The sequence below is a fragment of the Natrix helvetica genome (assembly GCF_964273705.1).
Source record: "Natrix helvetica genome assembly, chromosome: W".
NCBI classification, from domain to species: Eukaryota; Metazoa; Chordata; class Lepidosauria; order Squamata; family Natricidae; genus Natrix; species Natrix helvetica.
In genome coordinates, this window is record NC_138555.1 from 76,603,161 (window position 1) to 76,623,292 (window position 20,132).

At 44.0% G+C, this 20,132-nt stretch overlaps 3 protein-coding genes across 3 annotated transcripts in view; 1 reads left to right on the forward strand and 2 right to left on the reverse strand.

Annotated features, from left to right (window-relative positions):
• Positions 1 to 12,992, forward strand: part of PFAS (phosphoribosylformylglycinamidine synthase) — an 83,314-nt gene extending 70,322 nt beyond the window's left edge. Inside the window, exon 30 of the mRNA XM_081969332.1 lies at positions 12,547 to 12,992. Within this exon, the coding sequence (XP_081825458.1) occupies positions 12,547 to 12,937 (391 nt within the window). The 3' untranslated portion in view covers positions 12,938 to 12,992. The remainder of the gene's footprint in view (positions 1 to 12,546) is intronic.
• Positions 9,279 to 9,781, reverse strand: LOC309400540 (histone H3.2). The gene has a single exon (XM_081969110.1). It carries the CDS (start codon positions 9,740 to 9,742, stop codon positions 9,332 to 9,334), a length of 411 nt encoding a protein of 136 aa, XP_081825236.1. The 5' UTR covers positions 9,743 to 9,781; the 3' UTR covers positions 9,279 to 9,331.
• LOC309400734 (histone H2A type 2-C-like) lies at positions 11,672 to 12,175 on the reverse strand. The gene has a single exon (XM_081969373.1). It carries the CDS (start codon positions 12,133 to 12,135, stop codon positions 11,746 to 11,748), a length of 390 nt encoding a protein of 129 aa, XP_081825499.1. The 5' UTR covers positions 12,136 to 12,175; the 3' UTR covers positions 11,672 to 11,745.
• Positions 12,993 to 20,132: the final 7,140 nt, after the last annotated feature.

Sequence of the window (20,132 nt, forward strand, 5' to 3'; positions counted from 1 at the left end):
TTTGATACCATTGACCATGGTATCCTATTGCGCCGGCTGGAGGGGATGGGAGTCGGAGGTACCGTTTTGCGGTGGTTCGGCTCCTACCTCTCCGACCGGACGCAATGTGTGTTGACAGGGGGGCAGAGGTCGACCCTGAGGCCACTCACTTGTGGGGTGCCACAGGGGTCGGTCCTCTCGCCTCTCCTGTTCAACGCATATGTGAAGCCACTGGGTGAGATCATCCGTGGTTTTGGGGTTGAGTATCATCTGTACGCTGATGATACCCAGCTGTACATTTCAACCCCAAACCACCCCAACGAGGCTGTCGAAGTGATGTCCCGGTGTTTGGAAGCCGTCGGGGTCTGGATGGGGGACAACAGACTCAAACTCAACCCCTCCAAGACTGAGTGGCTGTGGCTACTGGCACCTCGGTTCAGCCAGCTGATTCCATCGCTGGCCATAGGGGGCGAACAATTGCCCCCTGTGGAACGGGCGCGCAATTTGGGCGTCCTCCTTGATGCCCCGCTGTCAATGGATGACCATGTGGCAGCCGTGGCAAGGGGGGCGTTCCACCAGGTTCGCCTGGTGCGCCAATTGCGCCCCCTACTGGACCGGGATGCCCTGCGCACGGTCACTCATACACTGGTGACGTCCCGCCTGGACTACTGCAACGCTCTCTACATGGGGCTGCCCTTGGGACGCGCCCGAAGACTGCAGTTAGTCCAGAACGCAGCCGCGCAGGCTGTGATGGGGAGTACTAGGTACTCCCACGTAACACCTCTCCTGCGCGAGCTGCACTGGCTGCCTGTGGTTTTTCGGGTGCGTTTCAAGGTTTTTGATTACCATCTTTAAAGCGCTCCATGGCACAGGACCTAGTTACTTGCGGGATAGCATCCTCCCACACACATCCCTGCGGCCAATTCGCTCTCACAGGGAGGGGCTTCTCCTGGTGCCGTCCACTAGGCAATGCCAGCGGGCGACACCAAGGAGTAGGCCTTCTCTGTGATGGGCCCAACCCTCTGGAATGACCTCCCCCCCCGACATTAGAACCACCACTGACTTCCGCTCCTTCCGACAAAAATTGAAGACTCACCTGTTCCAACTGGCAGGCCTGGCATAATTATAACTGTTACCTCCTGGTAGACATATTATTAACTGGTTATTTTAGGGGAATTGCTTTTAATTTAATTTGTGTGATATTTCTAGGGGGTTTTAAAATTATATTTATATATACTGTTTAACTGTACAGTTCTTTTAACTCTCTTTTTAACCTCCTCCATATTTAACTTTACCTATTTATTATATTGTGATGTATTCTTTACATGGACTGTACACCGCCCCGAGTCCCTTTTGGGAGAGGGGGCGGTCTAGAAGCGCAGTAAATAAATAAATAAAATAAACTTTTATTCATTAAACATGAATCTCAGTCAACTGAACTTCATGTTTAATGAATACAAATATTATTATTGATTATTATTATAAACTTTTATTCATTAAACGTGAATCTCCATCAACTGGACTTCATGTTTAATGAATAACAATATTATTGTTATTATTATTATAAACTTTTATTCGTTAAACATGAATATGTCAACTGAACTTCATGTTTAATGAATAACAATATTATTGTTATTGATTATTATTATAAACTTTTATTCATTAAACGTGAATCTCAGTCAACTGGACTTCATGTTTAATGAATAAAATATTATTGTTATTGATTATTATTATAAACTTTTATTCATTAAACATGAATCTCAGTCAACTGATCTTCATGTTTAATGAATACAAATATTATTGTTATTGTTTATTATAAACTTTTATTCATTAAACGTGAATCTGTCAACTGAACTTCATGTTTAATGAATAAAAATATTATTGCAATTGATTATTATTATAAACTTTTATTCATGAAACATGAAACACAGTAAACTGAACTTCATGTTTAATGAATAAAAATATCATCATCATCACTATTATTATAGAATTAATACTAATGTAAAGAACACTTTGGGAAAATGTTGATTACTATCTCCTCAAACTATTTTTACCCAGACAACACAGTTTAATTGAAGTTTAATTGAATTTTTATATGTTATAAAAAAAAAATTGATGGGAGAGGGGGAAAGAATCGCATAGATAAATCAAGTTTTTCTCCAATAAGTAGGGAGATAAGTGGCAGGAAGGAAACGACCATATAAAGGGTTTTCTGTTTGAGGAGACACAAAAAAAGAAAATAATTATTGAATTCTTTGGTTTGGTTTTGCAAACAGTGGCATCTCCCGAAGGCATTTAAGAGAAGCGCTTGGCAAAGATTCGCACATCAAAAAGAAATATACGGAAGCATGAAACCGTCGGAGACGAGGTGGCCGAGTGGTTAAGGCGATGGACTGCTAATCCATTGTGCTCTGCACGCGTGGGTTCGAATCCCACCTTCGTCGACTAATTTTATTTATTTTATTTCTTGATTTCGTTGCCTTTAGCCTCCCGATTCGCCTATTTAATAATAAAAAAAAAAACCCGAGCCTTTCTCCCACTCCAAACTGGATTCCACCTATCCCCGTACCGGAAAAAAAAGGATTTTTGTGTTCCCACGCCCAACTCGCATCAAGATTTGATTCTCTCTTCCCGCGCCTTCCTCTGAGGCTTAAACAGACCGGCTTTGCAAACCAACCATACCCTTTTTGCCAACAGCGAATCCAGCTAACAAGCATCTCAAGCTTTTAACCTGTCGTGTAAATACCGCCCCAGCTTCTTTTGCGGGTTTCTTAGATGGACTCCCGGTGCAGATTCTATCAGTGGGAATGTATTATTAGAGATTAAAGGGTTTAAAAAAAACCTCCAACCCTAGGATGATCAATTGTTTGCAATAAGTAGCAAATATAATTGAGGATCAATGTAACTCAATGATCGATCAGTCTCTCTCTCCCTCCTTCCCCCCCTCTCCCTCCCCCCCTCTCTCTCTCTGCCATCTCCCTCTATCTATCTATCTATCTATCTATCTATCTATCTATCTATCTATCTATCTATCTTCTATCTATCTATCTATCTATCTATCTATCTATCTATCATCTATCTATCTATCTATCTATCTATCTATCTATCTATCTATCTATCTATCTACCTACCTACCTACCTACCTACCTACCTACCTACCTACCTACCTATCTATCTATCTATCTATCTATCTATCTATCTATCTATCTATCATCTATCTATCATCTATGGCAAATACCACCACGCATCACGAAATCTCCAGAACTGTAAAGCTTACAAACTTGAAATTTGGCACGTATGTTCCTCTTGGTTTCTAGGTGCTTGCTAAAAAAGGAGTTTTCGAAATGACCATCAGATCATTAGTATTTCTTATACTACAAGCTCTGATGCTAAGGAGCTCTACTCCCCCTCCCCACTTGAAAAGAACTCTGTTCCAACTACCTGTTGTCTTTCCTCGCTTATGACTATAACCATGTTGCTTGTATCTTTCCATTTATACTGTTTTTATTTGTTTCCTGGTATAATTTGATAGCTTATTAGTAACCTAGACTATCACTAAGTGTTGTATCTTATGATTCTTGATGAATGTATTTTATTTTTCTTTATGTACACTGAGAGCATATTCACCAAAGACAAATTCCTCGTGTGTCCAATCACACTTGGCCAATAAAGAATTCTATTCTATTCTATTCTCTGGTGCTAAGGAGTTAGACATTCTACTCCCTCTCCTCAGCTGAAAAGAACTCTGTTCCAACTGCCAGTTGCCTCACATCCCTTTACATCAGTTCAAAATGGCAGACGTTCCACTCCTTCACTCAGGAGCGATCTGGGGCTCCTTACAGAACGGCAGCATGTGGTTCTGGGGCAGCTGACCAAATGGTTGAATGAATGGATGGATCTTTATAGGTTTCTGTGACTTTGAAGCTTGAACTGTTTACTGGCAGTTGTGCAATGAAGGGGCTTGTGTCTTTGCCTAACTGGTGGTGGGTAATTCTTATTGTGGCTAATGGCTATGTCCCGTGTTAGATTTTTTTGGGGGGAGTGAGGGGCTGCTTGCTCTAATCCCATCACTCTTGTTTTTGTTAGCTATTAAAATTGTTGTAAAGGGGTTTCAAAATTGAATGGACTTTTGCCAGTGATATTTGCTTTGCTTATGAATGTAGCCATCTAGATAGCTGGCTTCCTTTTTCAATAAGCTCTTTATCTCCTTACGTGCTGTGGGCTATTAAGAAAGACTTGGGGGCTGCTTTCTGCCTCTAAGAACACGTTTCTCCATTTCTCCTTTGGGGAAATATAATCTTACTATTTTCTATTAAAAATATGTAATATAATATAATTTAAAGATTTCATATAATATAATTTAAAGATTTAATAGTTAAATCTTTTTATATTCCACCAAAATATTTTATTCTTTAGGGGCGGGGGGGGGGGCTTCCCACCAAAAGAGATGAACAACAAGAGGCACAGAGGACGTTACCAAAAGCTCTTCACTGAATGTCCTTAACAGGGAACTTTTTAAGTACATAATTCAGAATAACAGGGTTGGGAGGGACTTTAGAGGTCTTCTAGTCCAACTCCCTGCCCAAGCAGAAGACCCATCACCAATCTGGAATAAATGTCCAGTTCTTTCTTGTAAACCTCAAGTGATGAACTTCTGGTGGCAAGCTGTTCCACTGATTGGTTTTTCTTCCCCATGGGCACTGAAGAAAATCGGCGCCGTTCCCGGGGGAGAGCCAACGAGGAGGAAATGGCACGGCCGGTGAGATTGATCCTTTGCAACGTTTAGGTTCGAAAAACTTGGTTAAAAAAGGGGGAAAAATACCATTTCCAGTGTGTCGCATCGGTTCCTTTATAGGTTCTCAGGAGAAGCGATGACATTCAAGAAGCAGAGTGGCGCAGCGGAAGCGTGCTGGGCCCATAACCCAGAGGTCGATGGATCGAAACCATCCTCTGCTAATTTCCTTTTTCTTTTCTTTTCTCTACTTTTCTCTTTTCATTTCTCTTCTTTCTTTTCTTCTCTACTCTTCTCTTTCCTACTTTTCTCTTTTCATTTCTCTTCTTTCTTTTCTTTCTTTTTTCTTCTCTAACTCTTTTCTCTTTCTTTTTTCTTCTCTTTTCTCCCCCCCCCTCTTTTCTTTCTTTTCTCTCCTCTCCTTTTTTCTTTTCTCTTCTTTTCCTTCCCTTATTCTAGATTCCAGGACAGACATAGCAATTGCTATGCTAAGGGCAACCCATTTTTTTGGGGGGGTGGGTGGGTTGGTAAAGAGATCGCAAGCGGAAAAAAGAGTGAGTGGCTCATGCTCGGACCGCAGAGAGAACACGACCTTACAGGGTGTTGTTGTTTTTTTAAGCGTTCTTCTTTGGCTAAGATTTCCCACCAACGTCGCAGAAAGGTTGAAAAACAAGGAATGGAATCAGCCGAAGTGAATTTGCGAGAGGAAGAATTTGCAAGTAACACTTCACGGTTGCCGAGCGTGAGTCAGGATGGCCGAGCGGTCTAAGGCGCTGCGTTCAGGTCGCAGTCTCCTCTGGAGGCGTGGGTTCGAATCCCACTTCTGACAGAATCCACCTTTTTCAAGAATAGAATTCTAATGCTTGCTTTTATGTTATGTTTTAATATTTTATATTACAATATAATAGTATTTATATCGATTTTATACGTTTGTTGGGCTCTCTCATGTTGCAACTTCTCCTCAGGCGAATAAAGCAAAGCGTCAAAAAGCACTATTTTTCCTGCAAGTAGTTTCTTTTTGGGTGAGAAAACTTCTTTTTCTCACCAAAAAGAAAATACTTGCAGGAAAAATTGTACTTTTCAATATATATTTTTTTTATTGCAATCAATACATTCACATCCATGTTATTATGGAAGGAAGCAAAGGGTTAACGCATGCTTTTATGAAGAAGGAAAAGATCTAAGGACAATTTTCAGCAAATTCAAAACAAGTAAGCCGGATCTCAAAAGTAATTTTTTTCCAAGAGGCCACTGGATTTTTCTTTGACGAGAAACTTCTTCAGCTCGGACAGGATTAGTGGGGAATGGAAGGATTTATCAGCTGTCTGCAAGGAATCCATCCATTCCTCACTATCCTGTCAGAGTTGAAGAAGCTTCTTGGAGGAGAAGCGAAATGTCTTCAAAAGGGGAAAAAAAACAAGAAAATCCAGTTGCCTCCTGAAAAAGCACCTTTGGGACACCTTTGGATGACTGAGAAGCTCTACAGACTTTTATCCAAAAAGCTTCTTCAGCTCCGACTTCAAAAAACCAACCAACCTCTTGGGGGAAAAAAGCACTTTTGATGCCATTCTATAAAGCCTTTGAAAGACCACGCCTAGAATGCTTGTATCCCGCTTTGGTCACCATCTATAAAAAAAAAAAAAGATGTTGAGACTCCAGAAAAAGTGCAGAGAAGAGCAAACAAGCTGATTAGGGGACAGGAGGCTAAAACCTATCAAGAACGGTTGCAGGAACTAGGCATGGCTACCATAGTGAAGAGAAGGACCAAGGTAGATGTGATAGCAGGGTTTCAATATTTGAGGTCAAGCTATTTTCCAAGGCACTCAAATGCCAGACAATGAATGATGGATGGAAACCTATCGAGAAGAGATTCAACTTGAAAATAAAGATAAATTTCTGACAGGGAGAACAATCAATCGATGGAACAGAAGTTGCCTTTGGAAGTTGTGGGAGTTTCATCCTTGGAGGCTTTCAAGAAGAGATTGGACTGCCATTTGTCAGAAATGGTGTATGGTACCTTTTTGGTATCCGGTGCCCAAAGGGCAAGCCCACGCAAATGGGCACACACAACTCCAAAATACAATGCTGGCGCCTCTCTGCGCATGTGTCCCACCAGTGGTGGGTTGCAGGTGGTAGGCCCCGGTACGGGGGTACCGGAGCCTGCCTGGAGCACCGGGTATGGCTCCAGAGGGCCCACCCATTCGCCCGCGCTCCTTACCAGTCTTTAAAGTCTTTGGCACTTTGGCTCACGGCTCGTACAACACCTGCGTAACGCTCTGCTGAGCTGCTGGAGCGTTGTGGAGGCGTTGCTGGATGGCAAGATGCATGTGGACGCCGGGATCCGGAGTCCACCACTGTGCCCTACCCACCCCTCACCATTTTTGGCTTCCAGGTTGGTGCAGGAGACTTTCCAGGCCTCCGGTCCTTCCGACGCGCCCTAAAAAGTTGGCTTTTCCAGCAAGCCGGCCTGGCCTGTTAATTTTAACTTATTTTAAATTTATTGTCTTTTAAATTCGGTTTGTTTTTTTGGATATGGATTTAATTTTTTTTTAACTTTTGGGATGTATGTTTTTTTATGTTGTACGCCGCCCTGAGTCCTTTTGGAGAAGGGCGGCATATAAATCCAAACAAACAAACAAACAAACTAACTAACCCCTCTGTGCCTTCCCTGTGCCCCGTTTTGGGCCTGGAAGGCCTCCTGCACCAACCTGGAAACCAAAACGGGGCATGGGTTTCCACATGAGGCCCCAAAATGCAATGTGAGCGACCTCTCATGCATACGCCCCTCCCCTCTAGGCATGCACACATGCGTATACCACATGTTAATCCCTCATGCATGCAAGCCACCTCCGTGCATGTGTGGTAGGGACCTGAAGACCAGCTGGCTGGCGGGAAGTGTGCATGCATGCACGGTGGAGCTGGCCTGGGGCAATGGCTGGCATTCCTGCAGAAAGGGCTCCGTGTGCCACCCTAGCTTCGCCCATTGTTGAAAGAAATGTCCTTCTGGGTTCGGCTCCAAGTGGGGGAAAAGACACTGGAGACATGGAGGCTGCTTGGAAAGATGGTTTTAATGGTGGACAGGACCACATGGCTTGAGTCCTGAACAGAAAAGGTGATCACATGCTTCAATGTTGGGGAGAAGAGAAGGAAGGACTGAGATGCTGAAAGCCCCTGGTTTTATGCCCTCTCTGGCCTTTGATCTTCAGCTTGTCTTTGGTTGTCAGACTCCCATGGAGCCATGCAGGGGCAACTCTCTAGGCTGCGTTTTGAATCCAGGTTTGGTTGAGTTCTCAGATGCCATGTGGCGAGTTGGGTAAAGGGCCAATATTATCATGCCTTAATCCCATCCCCCTAGAGCTGAAGGGGAGAACTCTTTATTATGTAAAGGGACTGGCTTGGCCTTCTTAATGGCCCATTGACAAAGTGGGTGGAGGCAGGAAGCTACAGGGAGCTATTCTCAATTTAAAACATGTTTCTTCCTTTTCACATCCAGGGAAATATAATATTCTGCCTTTTCAATATTTCCTAGGATATTTCATTTTTCTGGGAGAGGGCCGGGTGATAACTTTCCACACCATCATGGGTGTAGGGTCTCCTGCTTGGGCAGGGGTGGGAGTTGGACTGGATGACCTAAAAGGTCCCGTCCAACTGTTAATCTGTAAATCATGATCTGGCTGGATGACTGAGAATCTCCATAGGCAATAAGGGGTGGAAAAGCTAAAAGGATAAAAGCTTGCCACATTGACATGTTGGCTACGTCCATTAATGGTCTATTTGTTCATAAAGACTTCGTTTGTTAAAAGGCAGGTGGGTGGGGGGGGGGGATCCCTAGATTTTAGACATTTGGGGGGCTAGAATTCCTAGCCCCCAAAATCCCTAGATTTTTGTGCCTGTATCACAAAAGAAATGATACAACTATACAGGGAAGAGAATGAAGGATTGAAGATTCTGTAAAATGGACTGGAAATAGAAAATAGACTTCAGAACAGAACTTGCTACAAGAATCTTTGGAATAGAATAGAATTCTTTATTGGCCAAGTGTGATTGGACACACAAGTAATTTGTCTTTGGTGAATATGCTCTCGGTGTACATAAAGAAAAATAAAATACATTCATCAATAAAAAAATACTTGATAGCCAAGGTTACTAATAAGCTATCAAATTGTACTAGGAAACAATAAAAACATAAATTGAAAGACACAGCAACATTTCATAAGTGGAAAGAGATAAATACTGAGAGAAAACATTCTTAGTAAATTGGGTGTTTGGGGAATTAGTTAAGCAGATGGCATTTGCGGGGGTGGGATTGTCCTCGTGTCTAGTTGTTCTGGTGTGTAGTGGCCAATAGCGTCGTTTTAACGACGCAGTGTACACCTCAATGGAAGGCAGGTAGGCAGTAATGTTTTCTTCTGCAGTTCTAGCTATCCGTTGAAGTCTACGTTTGTCTCGTTTGGTTGCAGAACCAAACCAGACATTAGATTGAGATTTAAGATCTCAATCCAATGTTCCTACCGGTTGCTCCGCGTGAGGGATATAGCGGATCCCAGCTCCTTTTTAGGAAGAGGTGGTGGCTCTTAAAAGAGCCTTTGGGGGGTGTCGGTGGGTCTCCGCTGCGCGTCTTTACGCCCTCTCCCCGCGGATGCGTCGGGCCAGCTGGATGTCCTTGGGCATGATGGTGACGCGCTTGGCGTGGATGGCGCAGAGGTTGGTGTCCTCAAAGAGCCCGACGAGGTAAGCCTCGCTGGCTTCCTGCAGGGCCATGACGGCCGAGCTCTGGAAGCGCAGGTCGGTCTTGAAGTCCTGCGCGATCTCGCGCACCAGGCGCTGGAAGGGCAGCTTGCGGATGAGCAGCTCGGTGGACTTCTGGTAGCGGCGGATCTCGCGCAGGGCCACGGTGCCCGGGCGGTAGCGGTGAGGCTTCTTGACGCCGCCCGTAGCCGGTGCGCTCTTCCTTGCCGCCTTGGTGGCCAGCTGCTTGCGGGGCGCCTTCCCGCCGGTGGACTTACGAGCCGTTTGCTTGGTACGGGCCATCCTCTCACCAACACTGGAACCTCAGCCTTCCTTGAAATCCCGCGAAATGAAGTCGGGGCACCGTCCGTCGGCCTTTTTATAGCCCGCGCCATGAGCCTGATTGGCTGAAACGGTTGGATTCGAATGTCTAGTCTCGACGCTGATTGGATACCCATTAAAACAATGCCCTTCTCTCGCTCTGCCTTCCCCGCCGAGCCTCAGTTGCCGAGGCTTCGTTTCCACGCCCACAATAATCCGACTCTGAATTAATTACAAAATATCAACCTTTGACAATTGGTCCTTAGGCTTCCCCCTGAAACTGTTTCAAAGTACTGCGTGAAATCGTGAGATTAAAAATACCCAGCATTGGTGGATGGATTCATCATTTGGCCTAGGTGTTAACAACCAGGGGTACTGGAGTATTAATTTAGTATTAGTAAATGCGGCAAAAAGCCAATGCGTGCAAATCCTTAGCTTTCATTTGCTCTGTTTTCCTGCCTGGATTTGATAATGCCCGATTCTAATAGCTTTAAATAGCTTTGAGTGTTGTAGGACAGGATTGCAATGTTCTTACATGCATACAAGTCTCCTGGATTTTGGGGGGGAGGGCGTGGGGGGCGGCTCCGGTGCGCACGCGTTTTGAACAAGCAGAAATACGAATACATGTGTGGTTTTCTAACTTTAGTATGATCTTTGTTGGGAGCGGTACGTCTTAACTCTTACAATTAATGCCTGGGACGGAAACCGCCTTATTTCAAATCTCCAGAAGTCGGTTGCTTCGAAAGAAAAGCAGCTTGTTTCGGTGTAAAATAAGATCTCTATATATTCTATTTTACATAGATTCAAGCTGCTTTTATAGACAAAAGCCACTGTGTGTTTGTCTATACACAAATAACATTGTGCATGTATAAATATATAAAAAGCAGCTTGGATCTATATAAAATAGGATGTACTTTATTTTATATAGATAGATTCAAGCTGCTTTTATATATAAAACACATTGTGGATTTGTCTATACACAAATAACATTGTCCATGTATAAATATATAAAAAGCAGCTTGGATCTATATAAAATAGGATCTATTTTATTTTACATAGATAGATCTAAGCTGCTTTTGTGTGCGCGCGCGTGTGTAATGTTTATAACAATATAATAAAAACTCGCTTTATTGCTCAGTCACCGGTTGATCGCTGTGCTCTTGAAAGGAATTGCATTGCGTTCAGGAAACTGTCCACGAACAGTAGCTACTTTGAAAAGCCCGCCACGTAGGAGATTGGATGGCGTTGGTGACTTACTTAATCAGCCAAACAGGAAACGTTGCCGCTATGGGGCAGAGCTTCTTACGCATCGGATGCGTCTTTTATTTCATTGTCCTTGTTTTGTTTTGTTTTGAAAAAACGACTGTTTATAAGCGGAGCAATCCATCAATAACTGTACATGTTCTATCGTTTAATGTCTCCACGACGCACGGGCAATCCGAAGAGATTTTCTCGGTTTGCTATCCAAAATGAATTTTAGGTTTCAAAAATTGCCCGAGACTCGATGGGGATCAGGTGCTTTTGCAACAAGCCAATGGGACTTCCCTGAATTTTCTTTGAAAACGTTTCGCTTTTCATCCAAGAAGCTTCTGCAGTCGAAATTCTAAAGCTTCCTGGACGAGAAGCGAAATGCTTCCGAAGAGAAAAAAAAACCCCAAGTTAGTTCAGTTGCCTTTTGGAAGAAGCACCTTTGGGATAATTGAAAATCTCCAGACTGGATGGAATCTATCTATTCACTCCGATGGCTCAAACGTCTGCTTTTCATTGTAATTGTATCGTGAGAAAGATACAATTTTGTACATGTACCGTGCAACCTTCATGCTTTTGTGGAGGGATTTTTTTTAAAAAAAAGTATCTTAGGATACTGTTTCACTTAGCAAGTTGACACAAGCTCTTTCTATGAAAAGGTGGGTGGCTCTTAAAAGAGCCTTTGGGTGTCGTTCTTGGCGGCTAAAAGTGAGCCTGTAGGCAAGAGGGCGCGCTGTCTACTTCCCTTTGGCCTTGTGGCTCTCGGTCTTCTTGGGCAGCAGGACGGCCTGGATGTTGGGCAAGACGCCTCCCTGGGCGATGGTGACTTTGCCCAGGAGTTTGTTGAGCTCCTCGTCGTTACGGATGGCCAGCTGCAAGTGGCGCGGGATAATACGCGTCTTCTTGTTGTCCCGGGCCGCGTTGCCCGCCAGCTCCAAGATTTCGGCTGTCAGGTACTCCAGCACGGCGGCCAGGTAGACGGGCGCGCCGGCTCCGACTCTCTCCGCGTAGTTGCCCTTGCGAAGCAGACGATGCACGCGGCCCACGGGGAACTGCAGCCCGGCACGGGAAGAGCGAGTCTTGGCCTTAGCCCGAGCTTTCCCTCCTTGCTTGCCGCGTCCAGACATGTTAAACTTTAAGCGTTGCAGTAGCGATCAAAAGCTGAATTCGAGAGGAATGTTTTCCCGGCGGGCGCCTTGTCTCCTTTTATTCACTCGAAAATCTTGCAAATGCGAATTCCTATTGGTTCGTTTCTGCCGACGTTTGTCCGCGTCCAATGAAAAAACAACAACTGTTTCGACCGCCCAATTAGAGAAGAGGCGCTCTATGCAAGGCCAATGAAATTCGGCTTCTCGGGATTCGCTCATTAGCATAGTAAACGTGGGGAAGTGGGTGGCGCTCCGTTTCTGAGGCCAATGAAAAAGGAGGTTTGGAACACCTTTATTTGCATATAGGCTCTATAAATAAGAGCCAGTCAAGAGTTTCTTCTTCAAACTTTCGGGATCTTTTTCTTGATTCGTTTGATTTGTCTCGCAAAGTGATTTGATCATGCCTGAGCCAGCAAAGTCTGCTCCGGCGCCCAAGAAGGGCTCCAAGAAAGCCGTGACGAAGACGCAGAAGAAGGGGGACAAGAAGCGCAAGAAGAGCCGCAAGGAGAGCTACTCCATCTACGTCTACAAGGTCCTCAAGCAGGTCCACCCCGACACCGGCATCTCCTCCAAGGCCATGAGCATCATGAACTCCTTCGTCAACGACATCTTCGAGCGCATTGCTGGAGAGGCTTCCCGCCTGGCTCACTACAACAAGCGCTCCACCATCACCTCCCGAGAGATCCAGACGGCCGTCCGCCTCCTCCTGCCCGGGGAGCTGGCCAAGCACGCCGTCTCCGAGGGCACCAAGGCCGTCACCAAGTACACCAGCTCCAAATAAAGGCGCTTGCAACAAGCTTCCTTCACCCAGACCCAAAAGGCTCTTTTAAGAGCCATCTACTTCCTCAAAAAAAGAGCTGTTCAACTCTCCGATTGGAAAAGTCCACTTTGCAGGGACTTAAATTGGCCAAACTTTCCCCAATTTTGCCTCGGGAATGTGTCTTTGTTGGCACTTACTAAACGGCAGATGAGAAATTGTGATTGCAAAGGAAGTGGTCCTAGATTCCTTTATTTAAAATGTATCGCATCCCACATACATCCCTGCGGCCAATTCGCTCACACAGGGAGGGACTTCTCCAGGTGCCGTCCACTAGGCAATGCCAACGGGCGACACCAAGGAGTAGGGCCTTCTCTGTGATGGGCCCAACCCTCTGGAATGACCTCCCCCCCCCCGACATTAGAACCACTTCTGACCTCCGCTCCTTCCGGCAAAAATTGAAGACTCACCTGTTCTGATTAGCAGGCCTGGCATAATTACAACTGTCCCTCCTGGCAAATGTATTAACTGGTTATTTTAGGGGTATTGTTTTTAACTTATTGTGTGTGTTTTAGGGGTTCAAAATCCTATATTTATATATATTGCTTTGTACAGTTCTTTTAATTCCATTTTTAACCTCCTCCATTCCAACTGTACATATTCAATTTTTATTGTATTTTGATATATTTGGCATGGACTGTACACCGCCCCGAGTCCCTTTTTGGGAGAGGGGGCGGTCTAGAAGCATGAATAATAAAATAAATAAATAAAATAAATAAAAAATATTTAAAACCCCCTGGGGAAGAGAAATGCAAGTTATAAAATTGAAACTTAATATATAACATAATGTAATAATAGTTGGAAGGGACCTTGGAGGTCTTCTAGTCCAACCCCCTGCTCACTTCAGGCAAATGGTTATTCAATCTCTTAAAACAGGGGTGTCCAAACTTGGGAACTTTAAGACTTGTGGACTTCAACTCCCAGAATTCCCCAGCCAGCCATCTGGAAGTTGAAGTCCACAAGTCTTGGAAGTTCCCAAGTTTGGACACCCCTGTCTTAAAACTTCCAGTGTTGGAGCATTTACAATTTCTAGAGGCAAGCATTGTTCTGTCAGGAAATTTCTCCTTAGTTCTGAGTTGCTTCTCTCCTTTGTTAGTTTCCACCCATTGCTGCTTCTGCCCTCAGGTGCTTTAGAGAATAGCTTAGTTTACAGATTAACAGTTGGAAGGGACCTTACAGGTCATCTAGACCAACCCCCCACCCCACCCAAGCAAGAGATCCCACACCATTTCTGACAAATGGCAGTCCAATCTCTTGAAACTCTCCAGGGACAAAGCTCCCACAACTTCCGAAGGCAAGCTGGTCGATTGTTTTCACTGTCAGAAAGTTCCTCCTTGTTTCTAGGTTGAATCTCTCCTTGGCCACCAGTTTCCATCCATTATTCCTTGTCTGGCCTTCAGGTGCTTTGGAAAATAGCTTGACCTCCCACCCCTCTTCTTTGGGGCAGCCTGTCAAATATTGGAACATTGCTATCATGTCTCCCCTGGTCCTTCTTTTCATCAAATTAGACACACCCAGTTCCTGCAACCGTTCTTCCTATGTTTTAGCCTCCAGTCCCCTAATCACCTTTGTTGCTCTTCTCTGCACTCTTTCTAAAGTCTCCACATCTTTTTTTACATCATGGCAACTGAAACTAGATGCAGTATTCCAAGTGTGGCCTTACCAAGGCCTTATAAAATGCTATTAACACGTCACCTCATCTTGATTCTCATTGGGCACTATCTAATAAAATGAAATTCAATGGTGAAAAGAGTAAGGTTCTACATTTAGGCAACAAAAATGGAATGCACAGGTACAGTATAGGTGGTACCTTGCTCAGTAGTAGTAACTGTGAAAGGGATCTTGGAGTCCTAGTGGACAACCATTTAAATAGGAGCCAGCAGTGTGCAGCAGCTGCCAAAAAAGCCAACACAGTCCTAGGCTGCATCAACAGAGGGATAGAATCAAGATCACGTGAAGTGTTAATACCATTTTATAATGCCTTGGTAAGGCCACACTTGGAATACTGCATTCAGTTCTGGTCACCACGATGTAGAAAAGATGTGGAGACTCTAGAAAGAGTGCAGAGAAGAGCAACAAAGATGATTAGGGGACTGGAGACTAAAACATATGAAGAATGGTTGCAGGAACTGGGTATGTTTAGCTTAAGAGAAAGAAGGACTAGGGGAGACATGATAGCAGTGTTCCAATATCTCAGGGGTTGCCCCAAAGAAGAGGGAGTCAAATCATTCTCCAAGGCACCTGAGGGTAGAACAAGAAGCAATGGGTGGAAACTAATCAAGGAGAGAAGCAACTTAGAACTGAGGAGAAATTTCCTGACAGTTAGAACAATTAATCAGTGGAACAGCTTGCCTCCAGAAGTTGTGAATGCCCCAACACTGGAAGTCTTTAAGAAGATGTTGGATAGCCATTTGTCTGGAACGGTATAGGGTTTCCTGCCTAGGCAGGGGGTTGGACTAGAAGACCTCCAGGTCCCTTCCAACTCTACTATTGTATTGTATTGTATTGATTCCATCCCTCTGTTAATGCAGCCTAGAACTGTGTTGACTTTTTTGGCAGCTGCTGCTGGACCTTCCCAATCTTTTCTATAACCTGCACCCACTAGAACGCTTCTGATGTATTCTCGCACTCCTTGCAAAAGTAAATCATTTTATGCATAAGGTTATGCATACACAGTGTAACTTTGAAACTTCTAAACCCCCAGGTTTTTGCACCCCTCTGTTGGAGACCCCTGCCATAGTGTTTTGATAAGGTCTATGTTTAGAAGAGGCCCAGTTTCCTCCATGAAAATGTATACATATTATAAATGAATTTGCTGATAAATATATTTGTGGCTGCCTGATTGAAAAGGAAGGGAAGGATCCTGGTCTATCTTGTCCCACTAATGCTATTTGGATTTCTCCCTATGCTACTCCCTATGCTCCCTTCTGCAACCCAACAAGACAGACACAGGCTTCAGAGGAAAATCAGAACTGCAAAAAAAAAACCAATGACTGCCAACCTGCCTTCTGTTGGGGACCTCTATACTGCACAAGTCAAAAAGAGGGCTGTGAAAATATCTACAGACCCCTCGTATCCTGGACATCATTTCAACGCCTACCCTCAAAATGACGCCCTAGGGCACTGCACACCAGAACAACTAGACACAAGAAAAGTTGTTTCCCAAATTTCCTTGGGCATCCAATCTCACTTGGCCAATGAAGAAATCTATTCTGTTCTTCTCTTCTATTCTATTCTATTCTATTCTATTCTATTCTATTCTATTCTATTCTATTCTATTTCAAAATACCCACCCGACTCAAACTCAACCCCTCCAAGACGGAGTGGCTGTGGGTTCCGGCCCCCTGGTTCAACCAGTTGTTTCCATCTCTGGCCATCGGGGGCGTACAGCTAGCCCCCGTGGAGCGGGCGCGCAATTTGGGCGTCCTCCTGGATGCCCGACTGTCCATGGATGACCATGTGACAGCTGTGGCAAGGGGGGCGTTCCACCAGGTTCACCTGGTGCGCCAATTGCGCCCCCTATTGGACCGGGATGCCTTACGCACAGTCACTCATGCGCTGGTGACGTCTCGCCTGGACTACTGCAATGCTCTCTACATGGGGCTTCCCTTGAGATGCACTCGGAGACTGCAGTTGGTCCAGAATGCGGCCGCGCGGGTGATTATGGGGAGTACTAGGTACTCCCATGTAACACCTCTCCTGCGCGAGCTGCACTGGCTTCCTGTGGTCTATCGGGTGCGTTTCAAGGTTTTGATAACGATCTTTAAAGCGCTCCATGGCACAGGACCTAGTTACCTGTGGGATCGCGTCCTGCCCCATACATCCCTACGACCAATTCGCTCGCACAGAGAGGGACTTCTCCAGGTGCCGTCCACCAAACAGTGTCGGGGGGCGGCACCTAGGAGCAGAGCCTTCTCTGTGGCGGGCCCAGCCCTGTGGAATGACCTCCCCCCTGATATCAGGATTACCTCTGATCTCCACTCCTTCCGTGTAAAGCTCAAGACCCACCTCTTCCAATTAGCTGGCCTGGCTCAACCATAGTTTTATCCTATTGCTCCTGACGGGTTTTTAAATTTTGTAATTTTAACTGAGGGTGTTTTAAATAGCTATTTTAATTGTATTTTTATATATATTTTATGAGTGTTACCTCCTCCAGGTACATGTATGTGTATGTGTTTATTTGTATATGTATTGTATATATATGTATATTGTATGTGTTTTATTGTACGCCGCCCCGAGTCCTTTTGGAGAGGGTGCGGCTAACAAATTAAATTTCATTCATTCATTCATTCATTCATTCATTCATTCATTCATTCATTCATTCATTCATCCTAAGATATGAATGCAAGAAAAGAATACAGAAAAAGCTCGACCTCAACACTGAAAGTTCTGGAAAATCTCTTTCAAAATGGTTATTGAATACAAAGATAAAGCAGAGGCTAAGAAAAAAATGTTTTAAAACCTAAATACTAGAGAGGAAGGGGAGGAAGAAAAATATAAATTGGAAGGGAAAAAATGATTTCTTTTTAAATAAACTCAGTTTGGTCTGTGAATAAGGCACCAGGCATGAGAGAAATGAGGAGACAAAAATTCTAGTCCTTGATTTAGGCATGAAAGCTAGCTGGGTACCTTTAGGCCAGTCAGTCTCTCTCTCTCTCTCTCTCTCTCTCTCTCTCTCTCTCTCTCTCTCTCTCTCTCTCTCTCTCTCTCTCTCTCTCTCTCTCTCTCTCTCTCTCTCTCTCTCTCTCTCCCTCCCTCCCTCCCTCCCTCCCTCCCTCCCTCCCTCCCTCTCTCTCCTCTCTCTCTCTCTCTCTCTCTCTCTCTCTCTCTCTCTCTCTCTCTCCCTCCCTCCCCGCCCTCCCCCCTCTCTCTCTCAGCTTGGCCCACCTCACAGGGTTATTGCATGAAAAATAGGGGGAATAAGGAGTATGAATTATTTGGGAAAGGAATAAAAGTGGAATTAAAAAATATATTTGCATGTGTATGTATAGCTTAGGAAAGGTATACACAGTTGAGCTTGTCGATCTGAAAGGTCGGCAGTTTGGCAGTTCGAATCCCTAGCGCCACATAATGGAATGAGCGCCTGCTACTTGTCTCAGCGCCTGTCAAAAGCACGTAAAAATGCAAGTAGAAAAATAGGAACCACCTTCTTCAACCCATATTTCTATTCGCCAATAATACATGTTTTATCATTCAAGCTTCATTAACAAAAGTCCACTTAAGAAAGTTCTTTTAAATCTCCAATGGGATAGCAGTGTTAGCTTTTAGGAAGTTTCAAAAGTATGAGACTATAGCTCAGGGGTGTCCAAACTTGAGAACTTTAAGACTTGTGGACTTCAATTCCCAGAATTCCCCAGCCAGCTGGCTGGGGAATTCTGGGAGTTGAAGTCCACAAGTCTTAAAGTTCTCAAGTTTGGACAACTGCTATAGCTAGTCCTGAGCCCAACATTTCTGTTGCTAGCGGTTACGTGAATCAGTGCAGCTGTTAAATGAATTATGGTCATTAAGTGGATCTGGCTTCCCGCCAAGAGTTTGCTTGTCAGAAGGACACCGAAGGTGCTGACATGACCCTGGGACATTGCAACCATCATAAGTATGAGTAAGTTGCCAAGCGTCCGGATGTCGATTGCATAACCATGGGGATATTGCAACAAGTTGTGTAAAAAAATGGCCATCTGTCACTTTTTTTCAGTGCCACTGTAATTTCCAACCGTCACTAAGCGAAATCTTGTAAGTGGAGGACTACCTGTATTTGGGGAACTCCTTCGAAAGTTGCATTTGTATGCATTCGCTGTACCTCCTCGTGTCCTTGAAAAAAAGGCTACTTCAGAATGCCATAGCGACGCTGGGTTTTCTTAAAAATAAACTTTTTTTCAAGGGCAACTGGACTTTTTGTTTTTTCATCCATCTGTATTGAGCAGAAGAAGCTTCCTGGATGTGAAGTGAAACGTCTTCGAAGAAAAAAAACACACACCAAGAAAGAAAGACCCCAGATGTTGCAGCTTCATTAAAAGGAAGAACAAAACAACTGGTTTTTATTAAACTTCAGCTATGTGCTTTAATCATTAGGAATTGTTCCAGGAGGAACACGTAGAGCAATCAATAAACTTGGTAAAATGGTGTATTTAAAATGCTTTGCTAGTGAGGCAGCTTGGAAAAATGCCATTTTTTGCTGTCCTAAAAATAATGCAAAAGAAGGAACTGTTGCGATGTCCTTTTAGGAAACAAGGAAAGGGGGGGAAAAACAGGAATTGCGTTGGCCGGGAATCGAACCCGGGTCAACTGCTTGGAAGGCAGCTATGCTCACCACTATACCACCAACGCTTACATGTTTAGCATTTTCCCCCAAAGCTAACAATTCCTACAGGAATTGCGTTTCTGGCTCTCCACAAGGTGGCGCCATTGGCTAAACTTGTGGATTCTCTTAGCTCCTCCAATAATTTATCCTTCCTAGATCATTAACCTGTCTTCAAAGAATGCCTCTCCTTTTTCATGCAATTAAATATAAATCACATATTTTCCAGCCCTCCATAAGAGAAAGGAAAGCCCCAAATCCAGATTCCTAAATAACTAGCCAAGCCAAGCGTTTATACCACCTTGAAACGTGTATTAGAAATCAGGATGGAATGAGTAGGTATCTCCCAGGAGTAACTTCCCAGTGAGAAAAGAAAAAGATCCCTGCTCCAGGTGAGGTTCGAACTCACAACCTCGGCATTGCTTAGAGGCAAAGTACTGCTGTATAAGTACCGCGCGCTAACCAATTGCGCCACTGGAGCAACCGTATTAATTGTTTTTTTCTCCTCAAGCTTAGCAACTTTAAGGTGCGTGAATTTCAATGGCCGGTTGTACCGGCTGGGGCATTCTGGGACTTGAAGTCCACACATCTTAAAATGGCTAAGATTGAGAAACTGGCCTCAGCCGCTCCTCTGATACAAGCGAATGCAACAAGTTAACTCTTAATGTGAAATGACATATATGTATATATGTAAGTGTGTGTATATATGTGTGTATATGTATATATATATATATATATATATATATATATATATATATATATATATATATATATATATATATATATATATATATATATATATATATATATATATATATATATATATATATATATATATATATATATATATATTTATATATGTGT

What these genes read in the sequence shown, in the direction of transcription:
- LOC309400540 (XM_081969110.1), bottom strand. Translation starts at nt 9,742, where the DNA reads ATGGCCCGTACCAAGCAAACGGCTCGTAAGTCCACCGGCGGGAAGGCG.
- LOC309400734 (XM_081969373.1), bottom strand. Translation starts at nt 12,135, where the DNA reads ATGTCTGGACGCGGCAAGCAAGGAGGGAAAGCTCGGGCTAAGGCCAAG.